We start from the raw sequence: 12,171 nt of genomic DNA, 5'->3' as shown, positions 1-12,171 counted from the left end.
ACCACTAACTCTCCAAACTATCAATAAGAGAATGTTTCTAAAACTAGTAGGATATAGTAAAGTTATTTGCCGTTGTGAAGTAGTTAATTATATGTTATATAAATTCAAACTAAATTAAAAATATTTATTAGTTATTTCCACTTGTTTTAGCGATAATCTATACAATAGGCCATCTGCGCTCTGTTTATCACGAGGAATCAAACTCTGGGATATACATGTACTTTTGTAAGCCCGTAAACATACAGCTGACCCACTGGGGGACAATTTGCCACTTCGTTAATTGTTATATTTTACCACTCTTGGGTTTAATTAATTAATTTTTATAAAATAAACTATTCTATTCTCGTTGTCATTTGATATTTGAGATATCGTTTAACATATTTGATATTTCAACGACTCGGATCTATACTACGGTTAAATTGCCGGTTCTCAACCTGTGATTCGCGGGCTTCCTTCAGGCGCTTCGCAGAAAGATTGCATAATTACTAAAAGGAAGAGGGAAGAGTATAATAGACCCTATTGTGGTGTGCGAGATAAAAAAAAATCAGGTGGCTCACGAACAAAACGGTTTTAGAACTGCTGGGTTAGATAAAAAAAATCCTTTCTGTGTATTGGAATGTACAGAAGTATGTATTCTTACAGCAGTGTAAATCAAATAAATATGTGTAGGTTTTCAGTAGGATTGTGCAACAGTCGAAGCCTAGTCATTTTGTAATGCTAAAATTGTTGATGAACTGGGTCATTGGCGTCGAGTTTTCTTTACCCTGGTGGAGATAACTAAAAAGTTAATTAGGCCTACATATCACGTACTTTTCTCGACGCCTACGAGATAAGTAATTATCACTTCCCAAGGCACATTGATAAGTCGATACAAATTAAGTCCAAAGAAAGTGACCATCATGATGCGCCTGGCACCTTTTTTTAATATTTCACATGAAACAATTACGCTCGGTCATGATTTTTGACAGATCAGTGAAACAAGTGCCCTGTATGTAGAGCCGGGTTCGGTTAAAAGGGGTAGTTTAACTGGATCGAACTCAGCTGCAAGTGTGTGTTTAACGAAATAGGAGTAATGTAGGAATATATTGTGTCTAAAACTGAATAAATCTCGAACAGGCGTAACATTGTTGATGATTTTCATAGACTGAGTTAGTAATTTTCAACATTAGTGGTGAATCTGCCATGCTTTGAAAAAATAACCATTCTTTGGTCATTCATGATTATTCACTGACAGTGCTGGTAGCTATGCGAAGAATTTCTCAGACCTGCACTAAATATGGGTTCCCTTTTGCGTTGAGTTTATTCATTAAGATTCGCTCGTTTAAAAACAAAGCCTTGTCACAATTTCCTTGAGCTAACATCTGCTTAACGTAAGGAAAGCAGGTTAAGTACGGGGAGCACAATTATAATATTATAATAAATAGGTCCTTTCTACTTGTTTCGTACCTCCTTCGACATGCGGCACGTGGCTGCTGTCGCCCCATGCTTTTCACGCTGAGATGATCGCGTGCTTCTTTTGTGAGCGGCACATGAGCCACGCGCCGGGCACGCAGCAGATGTTAAAGCAGATCGATAGACAGTTTTAGCAGCTGACGTTCTTTATATTGCTCGTGAGAGATTGGTCGCGAAAGGCGCGCTATTCATAAGAGCCAAATCTCTCGCTTAGACCCCAGTTTTGGCCAAGCGCACTGCTTGTCTGCATGATTGTTGGTCGCGTTGATCTCGGACAACCTGTAAAGGATGGGTCAAAGCAGTAGTTGTATGGATGGAGAAATCGTAAGTTGGGAATCTAATTTTCGGTCAGTTTGTAAAAAATGAAATATTTCAATACTAAAACGTAATTGTGTGAAAATTATTGAAATATCTAATAAGAAATCATATATTTTGCGTCATCACTTGGTATTGTTTAAAGTTGCCACCAGTTTCTCGTTTCTTCGGTCAGCAGTCATTGCCAGTAATAAAATGTATGTTTGAATAATATGACTCATAAAAATAAACATACTTTGAATATTTTGAACCGAATGATTGAGTACTTATGCGAGACAAACTGGTTCGTTTCTGATGGAAAAAGATGAAGGTTTGCGTCCATAGAAAAGACAGCAAACTTAACGGGGTAGGCCGCACTTTTGTGATGGCCAATTTAAATGAACACAACGGAATAGTTCTGTGTTAAGCCTTCGTCGAGTTTTCTTTTAGTACAAAAGGCCTAGCAAGTGCTGTTATTAGTTGTTATGAAATTTACTCATATTACTAGATACAACTTAACATTTACTAGCTGTATTATACCTTTTTTTGTAAAATCGCTTTGTGTTATAGTTTTTAAAGTAAATGCAATTATTAATCCAATATACGAAAATTAAATTTCATAAAAATATTTTTACCGCACAAAATATCTTCGGTCTCTGTTATTCTTGTTTTTGTTTAGTAAGTTAAAGAAAATGAAATACAGTGTTTGAGGGTTACAAGTGAACATATTTTCCAACTTTAGTCTAACAATATAGATCCAGTTAAATGAAATACAGTGTTTGAGGGTTACTAGTGAACATATTTTTCAACTTTAGTTTAACAATATAGATCCAGTTAAATGAAATACAGTGTTTGAGGGTTACTAGTGAACATATTTTCCAACTTTAGTTTAACTGTATAGATCCAGTTAAATGAAATACAGTGTTTGAGGGTTACTAGTGAACATATTTTCCAACTTTAGTTTAACTGTATAGAGCCAGTTATATTTTAGTCAGTGATTTATATATTTTTTTATGTTAGCCAAATCTATCGCTTAGACCACACTTGGAATTTTTCTAACTTATGTTTTAAAAGACTTTTCCAGTTTTATGTAATGACTCCAGTTTAAACCAACATTGTTGTTATAAAAATTTTATGATGGATTCAGATTCTTTCAAATTAAAACATTTAACTGTTTTAAAATTGTTAGACGGTGTATGTAGGATTGAAGAGGAGGATTTTTCTTTATCAACTGAAATGTTCTTGGTCAATATAAAAGTTGTACTCCAAATGACCGTTAAGAGCGCGTCGTTTTTCTCTTTCAATAACACCCATTATAATCTAATGACAGCTGTGGAAAAACGTGGTGTTTGCAGCTGCGCAGTAGCTACAGCGACATGAATGGCAAACTCACTAATGCTAATAGAGAATTCTTTCAGAATTACATAACGACTTGTTATAAAATTCTACGTGGTTTTAATACAGGAAATCCCTCTTTAAAAGAAGAATGTACGTACATAATCCCTTACGTCGTTGCTCAAAACTTACGGAAGTAAAAATAGTTAAAACAAATTGAGTTGTGCTTTATTATTATAATTTATTACTTTGTTGTTTTTATTCCAAACTATTACATTTGGTCTTTCTCTCCTATTTTCTTTCTTAAATGTATTCATATATTGAAGTGTAGTAGATGTTTGTACTTAAGAAATAGTTTATTATTGGTTTGAGAAACAAGTGTGTTTTTCAGTTTGATGAGAGCTTTGTTCTCGAATCGTGTGAAGCGATAGTATTCTCACAGACAGAATGACCTGGGAAAGCTCGGATCTGGACATTCCCCTCTATATACATATAACTTGTAAGGGGAAAAAAAAGCGTTAAAGAATTATACTCGGCATGGGCAGGGCTTTTCTAAGATACGCGAAAAAGAAACGGAAGTTGGTTCTCAACGGTCTTCTTCCCCGTAGTTTGGAGGGAATGCCAAACAATAACTGTTTAACGTATGTGATGCCGTGTTAGGAGTGAAAGGAAGAACCACACCTCGAACTGGGTTAAGCAGGGGCAGTATGATTGCTAGGGGTAGCCAATATTTCTAGGATACATTTGGTGATTTATAAATTTGATTAATGTAGCATAGCTTGGGTTTTCTAAGCATATTTCTTTTTACATAATATGCTTTGTTGTACAGTTTTACACAACATTCAGAGCTTGTTTCTTTTCGTTTCGTCCCATAAGACGGTAGGACAAAAATCATATATTTATAACTATCTGTATTCTTCAACATTCAGTATTTTACGAAGAATTTTTAGAGATATAATTTATTCTCGACTTCCGTTTTATTTTTTAGTGATTTGACTTATGATAATATTAGTTTCAACGCTTGTCACAGCTCGAGATCATTTGTCTGATACGTTGGTGACTAAGATTTAATATGAACAATGTGTTTTAGATTAGAGTCTTAATTTTCCTTCCGTTTTTTTAGGAAGCGTGGCTCGGAAGGCAGCAACATGGTGCTCGCTTGTTGGCTTTGCCTCTAAACAACGGAACGATCGAAGAACGCAGTAAGAAACAAAAACTCGGGCCACTTCGCAGAAAGCTAAATCGTCGATTTGGCTTTGAAACAGACAACATTCCTTATGACTGCATAAGAAAGCCAGTTGTTGGGCCAGATCATACACCGTTTTACTATCAGGTAACACCGTCTGCCCAATCGCGTGATTCTTTCACAGAGGACACTCCTGCTCATGATTCTGTGAGCCGTCGGATTTACAGAAGTGAGTCCTTCTTACGGTCCTTGGACAAAGCGTGCGGCCCGCTATACAAGGATATCAACTATGCTGTCGTGAATATGTCTCAGTTGTCATGTGATCCTAAGGAACTTGACGACATGCTTCTAAAAACGCCCGTAAAAAGTGATATTCCTTTTCGTCGGATGCCAAGCCGAATGTATTATGATTCCATCGGCACATTCCCCAGGCAAGGACAAAATGATCATCAGTATAAGGGCCTAGGCCTTATAAATTCACCCACGACCAGCAGTGACCAGTCTGTGAATCATCTAGTTAAAGTCAGCCATCATGGTGAAACAAGTATACCTCAAAACAACGGTATCACAAGTGGGCAATGCGCCCCACTGCCAGGGACTCCAGCTAGATCTCAACAGAACCTTACCTTACCCAATGCGGGGCATCGGACAGTTATATGTACTGACTGTGGAGAGTGTCTCCCTGAAAGAACATTGTCAAAATATACATTTCCTCGCCGAACATCACCCCCACAGAAACAGCTCCATTTAGGCCCAATCGCTAGTACTCAGGAAACCAAATCTTTAGGAATTCAGCAAACCAGACTCTCCACCCCACGGCACATTACCCATGATTTTCCAGATAAACTTCCAAATACAAGCACGCCTAAGAAAAGTGCCTTGGTAAGAAGTAACAGTCGAACCTGCACAGGAGGAAGTCCTTCTAAAGCTGTTCACTTCTCCCCCTCTAGTGAAGCCTTTGCAATAAATGAAGACACTCCCTTAAGGAAGAGTCACGATATTACCAACAGACATAGTGCACTGGCTAGAAACCTCTTTCCAGATATGATAAAAATCCCTCCACCACCGGCATCACATCTTGGACTCCCTTCTGTTGATGTCGAATCACTTCGTAGCCATTATAGTACAAATGGACAAACTTCTATATGCTCCAAGTTCAATTCAGACAAGCCTGTGCACAACGAAGAGTCCTCTCAGCTTTCAAATAGCAAAAATTATTGTGAAATCCAAATAAAAAATAACGACAACTCGGACACCCACGTTCCTAATAATCTGAACAAAAGTACCAGTAACGACGTGTCTTGTAGCTACAGTGAAGAACTTATTAACGCATTTTCTCAAAAAGATCTAAATCTGGTTGGTCCACGAAGCAGAAGTGGATTTGTCGAGAGAACTCAGCAGCCAGCGAACTGTGAAATTTCAAGCATGAAGACCACTAGGGAAGGAACTTCCGATGGAAGAACGACTGAAAATCTTGAAAAATCTGCGAAGGAAATAAATAATAATCTACTCGTACTGGAAGTTGAATCCGCAATTGAAGAAAAACATAAAGCGACATATAACGACCATATTCAACTTGCAAATAACTTTCAAGTTCGTAAAGATTCTGATGAAGAGGAACCGTGGGTATTTCGAGATCCAGGAATTCTTCCAGAGAACAGTTTACTGCGGCATCACCTTTCTTCTTGTATAGAAAGGTAATTTGACTTAGATGATTAAACCACATTCATAAATGAATAACATATAATAGTTGTGGTGGCTTAAATATTAGAACATAAAATATTTTTTCATTGAATTATGGATTATGAAAAGCTGCCCTGTGCTTAATTTTGATATTGTTTGTTTTTATTCCGTGTCTTCTCTTAAATAATATCGAAAAAAGAATGATATCTGTAGCAGCAATAAAGTGTGTTGACCATTTCCAATTCAGTGAATAGGAAAGGTATGTTATGACGAATTAAGTCTATATTTTAAGATGCAAGTTGTATTGTATTAATACATATTTCGTGGTTAATATATTTTCTCGCAGTTTAGAGCTCACTGATATCACTAGTGTACAGCGATGGTTGCAGGACATCCGAGTGCTAACGGAAACTGAGTGTTTGAGTACTCTTCAAAGTAAATGTCTAACAAGCGATCCTGAACTGTTGGCAGCGTTAGCTGTTTGTAACGCTCTAGGTAAGTTGCTATGCATCGTAGATTTGACATTTAAACATCTGATTAAAAATTACAGTATAATTTACTTCACATTGGTAAGAAACATAATATACGTCTTTTATTTTTGAAGTGAAAGCATAAGACATGATTTGAATGTCCATATAATTTGAGATTATTATTAATTGTAAAATTGGGTAAACCAACAGATACTATCGCGACTCTGAAAGACAGAAGTGCCATAATAACGGGAGACTTCGCATACATTCTGAAAAAAGCTGACAGGAACCAGTGGGAGAAGTTCAGTCCCAGCGCATGTCAGTTGAGTGCTGACCTTCGTGATTTACATCATGACTATAACATCTCTCTGCCAAATATGGAACCAGATCTCCTTAAGGTTAGCCTATCTAGATGTTTTCCATCCTTGCTTTCGATAACTGACTCGTTCAGAAATCAGGCTTAAGTGCCCATAATTTTTATATTTTTAAAAGAAATGGACAGTGGTCTTTGCTATCTTTTTTCTTTTAAATATCCCTGCAGAAATATTCGTTTCTTATTTCGAAAGCTGTTTAATCATAGTTATCTGAAAACCGAGATATAGTTATTCAGGGGAGATTAATGTGCTCTATCTTCTGGAGTGACTGTCCAGATGGCGCTGGATCTCTTGTATATGTTTACCTATTGTTCATCAAATGACAATCTAAAATATGTACCCTAATATTTAGTTACAACTATACTAGTTTTCATTACTTATATTTTTATTCTGATTATAAATGGCCCAAAAAGTTTATGCAACATTAATTTTATGCTAGTTAATCTATTGGGTTTATGGATGGAAATATCGCTAAGACGAGATTATCAATTGATGAGGCAATGCATTCTAATTATAAGAGTTTTTGTTTTGTGATTTCTGTATACACCTAAGTAAAACAGTATATTAACTTAACTATATTACTTACTACGTTAGTTTTTAATGCTGGTCTTTGCAGGTAGCCTGTTCTGATCTGAAATTTATGATAATGTCTTACTTTTATTATATTTGGGTTCCCGGAAAGCTATGGTTTGAGATTAAAAAACGGGAGTATACTTAACTGTCCTTTATAATTATAATCTTAGATTTTATTCGTATTTAATATATATTTAGTAAATATGAGGATTTTGTATAATAAAAGGGAATATTGTATTGCTATTCTAAATAATGTGAACATTTTGAAATGACTTGGATAAAAAATAAACATAATATTGTTACTAAATATATTACCTCTAATGGCTAAGCGACAAGCTTGAGGGCTTATGACTCTTGTTTTGATACCCGTGATAGGTAGCAAACAGGTATTCCATTGTGCAGCTTTGCACTTAGCAACAACCAAAGAAGCAAAACTAAATATATTCATACGTAAAGAAATATAAACAATATATATATATATTAACATACATGTTTTGCACCTTTAGGCTTGTAATCAACTACAAGAGGCTTGTAATCAACTTGAGAGTCACAGCAACAGGTAAGGATAGAATGTTGTATCTGTTTCTGAAGGAAAGTAAAATCACTGTTATGAACGCCCGTTTTGTGTCATTTGATGGGGACAGTTTTCAGTGTTTCTTAAACTTTTTAAACTCGGGACCCATTTGTTAACACTAATGGTCAGTCGCACCCTGTAAATAGAACTAGTTCAAAAACATTTGGCTAAACTAAAACACATAATAAATATATATATATACTATTAACTATTTTCAAAGTCTGTTCGCGATCCTTTCACACATTCTGACTACTCGTGGATTGAGAAACTCTGAACTGTATACTATCATGAGTTGTTAAACAAACAGTACTCGCTATTTTGAGTTTACCTTTCATATGATAATTATCTAAAGTTTGAACTTTGGCCATTGAATGTGAAGTTGGAAATATTACTTTTCGTTTTCGGTAAATGTTTAGTAAGAACTTTGGAATGTGTATTCCACCAAATTTCTATGTTTTAATGTTAAACTCTAATCTTCTATGTAGTGACTTCGAAAAAGACGAGAAAGACCTTAAAAAAGAAATCTTTGGATGTCTGAAAAATATTGGAGAATGTTTCCAACGACTGACAGACAGACTTTACTTGCAACAGTTAGTGGTAAGGATCTTTGATTAAGTGTTGTATGTTATGTTTCATGTAAATATAAAAATAAAGACATTTTATTTAATCACCCACTCAGTTTTTGAACATACCATTAGATTTGTTTTAACATATATACGTACACACAAATAACGTAAATAATACAGTTAAAGGTGTGTATGTATATGTTATATGTTTACGTAAAAAATTATAGGTGTTTTATATATTATATGCAATTTCATATATTTTAACGAACTTTCATTCAATGATAGCAAACCTTCATAACAAGAAGATATGGTTTTGAGTTGTACAACTTCATCTAAGTTTGGTTATACTACATGAAACATATTTTGGATCAGACTAGGACCTTTAAATAAAGAGTGCTGAAATTTCAGTAAAATGTGTTTAAAAGTAGTTAGAACTACAGACAACAATTTACAAAAAACTTTATTTACTCTCGCGTATAGACATAATAATAAGTTTTATGTATATGCGACATTTCAGTTGTATTGCTGCTAAGCCTGATGGAGGACAACAGAATAAAACATTTTCACACGTGGCTATTTGAGTTCATATAATTGTAGTTATACAGTGGAATATTTTTCCACGTCCTACAAACTGTCCATGTTTTAGAGTTTGTGCTTATGATTTTCTGATAATATTACAACACATGGTAGGTTTAGGAATAGCGTATATATATATATATCTGTGTGTGTAAGTATATATATGTATGTTTTTAGAAACACTACTGAAACTCGTGGATCAAAATAAGTTTCAACCAAATAGAGCTGAAATAATGTCATTAATCAACGAAAGTTTTCTAGAAAGAACAGGATAAATCGGGATAATTTTTGTTGTAGGTGATTGTAGAGGGTGTTGAAGAAAGCAAGAACAGTTTTTGTGTGAAGAGATCAATAGCAGCTATCAACAGTTTAGGTCAAACTGGAGAACATATGTGTGAGCTAATCGCCAAGGTGGGTATCTTTTGATGGTGACTATTAGGCAATTTTCAAATTGATGTTATTTTTCTGTATTCTCTTTACTAACAAATCAAATTATTATTGTTTAATAACGCTTAAAATTTAGTTAGAGCGATACAAAATTATTAGTGAGTTTCTTTAGTAGAAGTCTAATGAACCAATGTGCTTCATGTTGAGTTTTATATCTTAATTGCTAGCTGAAACATAAACATAATCTTGAATTTTTATTCGGTGTTCCTGTTCAATCTCTAGGCTGGTGGTATTCGAGCTTTATTAGCGCTTTGTGTGGAACGAAAGTGGAGACATCTACAGGCAACAATTCTTCGTGCCCTGACTATAGTATGTTCTGTTCCTTCTGCTGTCCAACAATTAGAAGAGGTACTATGCGCAATGGTGATCTAATTATAGATCAAAAGTATACATAATTCTCGCATAATCTAATAATTAGAAGTAATTATTATCCGTTAGAACAAATAATTCTATTTGAAATATTTGGTGGGATTTTGGTTGTATTAAAAGATTATCTTGGCAGCGTTTGGTGGAGAATGATCCCTGTATGACTGGTTTTTGAACATTTTTATTATCTTAATATATCATCATATTGTAGCTACCTTTAGTCCCTCCCCCAGTGGCATACAACTCTAGAAGCCGGGTTCATATATATCCGTTGTGGGCAGAGGACAGAAAGGCCATTATGTAGCTTTGTGCTTAACTACAAAGAAACAAGCTACTTTTATTTGTTATTTGTGTAAAAATGATTATAACTGCAGCACTGATAAGGTCTTCGTATTAATGAACGATTTTACTAGCAGTGTTTGGTAACAATTCATTGAAAGACCATGGAAAGAATTTGATACGGTCATGTTAATAATTTGACTATTGTAACAATTTCGAAAGTCAATGAATATAATTCAATAGAACCAATTTTATCGCTGATGTTTGGGAACTGGAGATATAAATCAGTTTATACATATGTCAACTATTCATATTACATTAACTTCACTGAAAAGATGATGAACATCTCCAATAACTGGAATACTTAGGATGTATAATCTTTCTAATAATATTTACAAATTCTCAAAATCTAAATAATTTCTCTCAATTTAGGCTAGCGGGATGGATATCATTACTGACATCCTCTGCGAAGATTCTTCAAGTATTCAACTTCGAAGCGAAGCAGCAGGACTGGTTGCTCAGATTACCGCCCCCTGGATGGACAGCAGTGGCGCTACTTTACGTGGACTAGCTGAAAATACAGAGAAACTTGTGCATTCTTTAACAGGTTTGTTATAAAATAAGTTTTTACGCATCTTCTTACAAAGTACATACTTAAGGTAATCACTATTTTTTATAACACGAAGTTTAATAAATAAGTAGTTAGGATTTTAAATATTTGTTTTTGGAAATTGATGAAAACTTTATTTTTCACAGATTTAGCCTCCTCTGCAAAGACTAGCGAAGTATTTCTGCTAGCTACTGCAGCACTTGCAAACTTGTCTTTTCTTGACACGTCGACATGCGATTGGTTAAGAAAGTATCATTCAGCGCGAGTCCTTGTTTCAGCTTGTCGTCATGGCGACGTGTGTGATTCAGTCTTCGTTAAAGATCAAGTAAGAAACAACGACTACTAGAAGGATTATTAGTCCTAGTACTTTTCAAAATCTCTACAACAAATGTGTAACTGACGATGTTATGAAATATTTCGTCATGTTAATGCTAGCTAAATAGGATTAGAGAGAATTTAGTTGAAATTTGTTGCACTCGTTAGAAAGATTAAACAATTTTAAAGAAAGAATGAAATACTTACATATAAAATAGCACTTCAAAAGTAGAATAATCATTATAACTCTTTCATGATTAAGAAATATAATAGTGGCTAAAAAAATATACACATTTATCTAGCAAACAAGATATATTAAGACTTTAGGATACATTAATCAAGCTTCTTCAATTTTTTTCTCTTAGCTAAATCGTAAGTTAAAATAGTAGGAAAGACGGATAGAAAAGTTTTTTCTTTATTATTTGTTAAAACAAGTTGTTCTGTTAATTCTTCAGGTTGCAACAGTGATGGCTAATATGGCGGCATCTAGTAACAGTCGTGAAGAAGTAGTCAACAGTGGTGCTGTTGTATTACTTCTTTGTTTCCTCCAAGCTCGATCATCCAAATTTCACAGCCAGGCTGAGATAGCAGCTTGTGAACGGGTACAGCAGAAATCTGCTATAGCTCTTTCTCGCCTATGTACAGACAATGAAACTTCTGCTAAAGTTATCCAGATGCAAGGTTAGTCGTTTATTTAAAGTTAAAGTTTCTATTTGTTTTTAATATTTTCATATTTATAATCGTAGTCATTTAAAGATATTTCTAATAAATGTGTTTGTGAAACGAATCTATATAAATATAATAGTACTGTTGTTGTTTATTGTATGTCCATGTAACATTTCACATGGTGTGGATGGATCTTTACCAAAATTAGCTCCATGCGGAGGTACATACAAATTTTCAATTTTGTGTTTTGTGGTTTTTATGGGCGCTTTTGCATTTAGATCTTCACCAAATTTGGCATGAAGGTTTGTTGTGTCCATGCAAAGTTGCGGTTTCACATTTTCTATCTTGCAATTTTTATAGGGCATTTTCTGGCGTGTTTTTTTTTTTTCAATTACATGTAAGGGA

At 34.6% G+C, this 12,171-nt stretch overlaps 1 protein-coding gene across 3 annotated transcripts in view; it reads left to right on the top strand.

The window, feature by feature from the left end:
* The first annotated feature begins 1,571 nt into the window (after nt 1-1,571).
* Nucleotides 1,572-12,171, top strand: part of LOC106457037 — a 14,856-nt gene continuing 4,256 nt past the window's right edge. The window contains exons 1-11 of one of the 3 annotated variants that reach the window (XM_013916421.2): nt 1,572-1,776; nt 4,205-5,964; nt 6,297-6,445; nt 6,631-6,818; nt 7,874-7,926; nt 8,427-8,538; nt 9,381-9,494; nt 9,753-9,878; nt 10,608-10,782; nt 10,932-11,110; nt 11,556-11,781. In XM_013916421.2, the coding sequence (XP_013771875.1) occupies nt 1,741-1,776; nt 4,205-5,964; nt 6,297-6,445; nt 6,631-6,818; nt 7,874-7,926; nt 8,427-8,538; nt 9,381-9,494; nt 9,753-9,878; nt 10,608-10,782; nt 10,932-11,110; nt 11,556-11,781 (3,118 nt within the window). In that variant the 5' untranslated portion in view covers nt 1,572-1,740. Of the gene's footprint in view, nt 1,777-3,524; nt 3,961-4,204; nt 5,965-6,296; nt 6,446-6,630; nt 6,819-7,873; nt 7,927-8,426; nt 8,539-9,380; nt 9,495-9,752; nt 9,879-10,607; nt 10,783-10,931; nt 11,111-11,555; nt 11,782-12,171 lie in introns of those variants that run through there. The other 2 variants (XM_022382845.1, XM_022382843.1) reach the window with 2 other exon arrangements.

Source organism: Limulus polyphemus, unplaced genomic scaffold (assembly GCF_000517525.1).
Source record: "Limulus polyphemus unplaced genomic scaffold, Limulus_polyphemus-2.1.2 Scaffold284, whole genome shotgun sequence".
Classification (NCBI taxonomy): Eukaryota; Metazoa; Arthropoda; class Merostomata; order Xiphosura; family Limulidae; genus Limulus; species Limulus polyphemus.
Note: the sequence above shows the minus strand (reverse complement) of the source record. Positions and strands in the feature narration are given on the sequence as shown.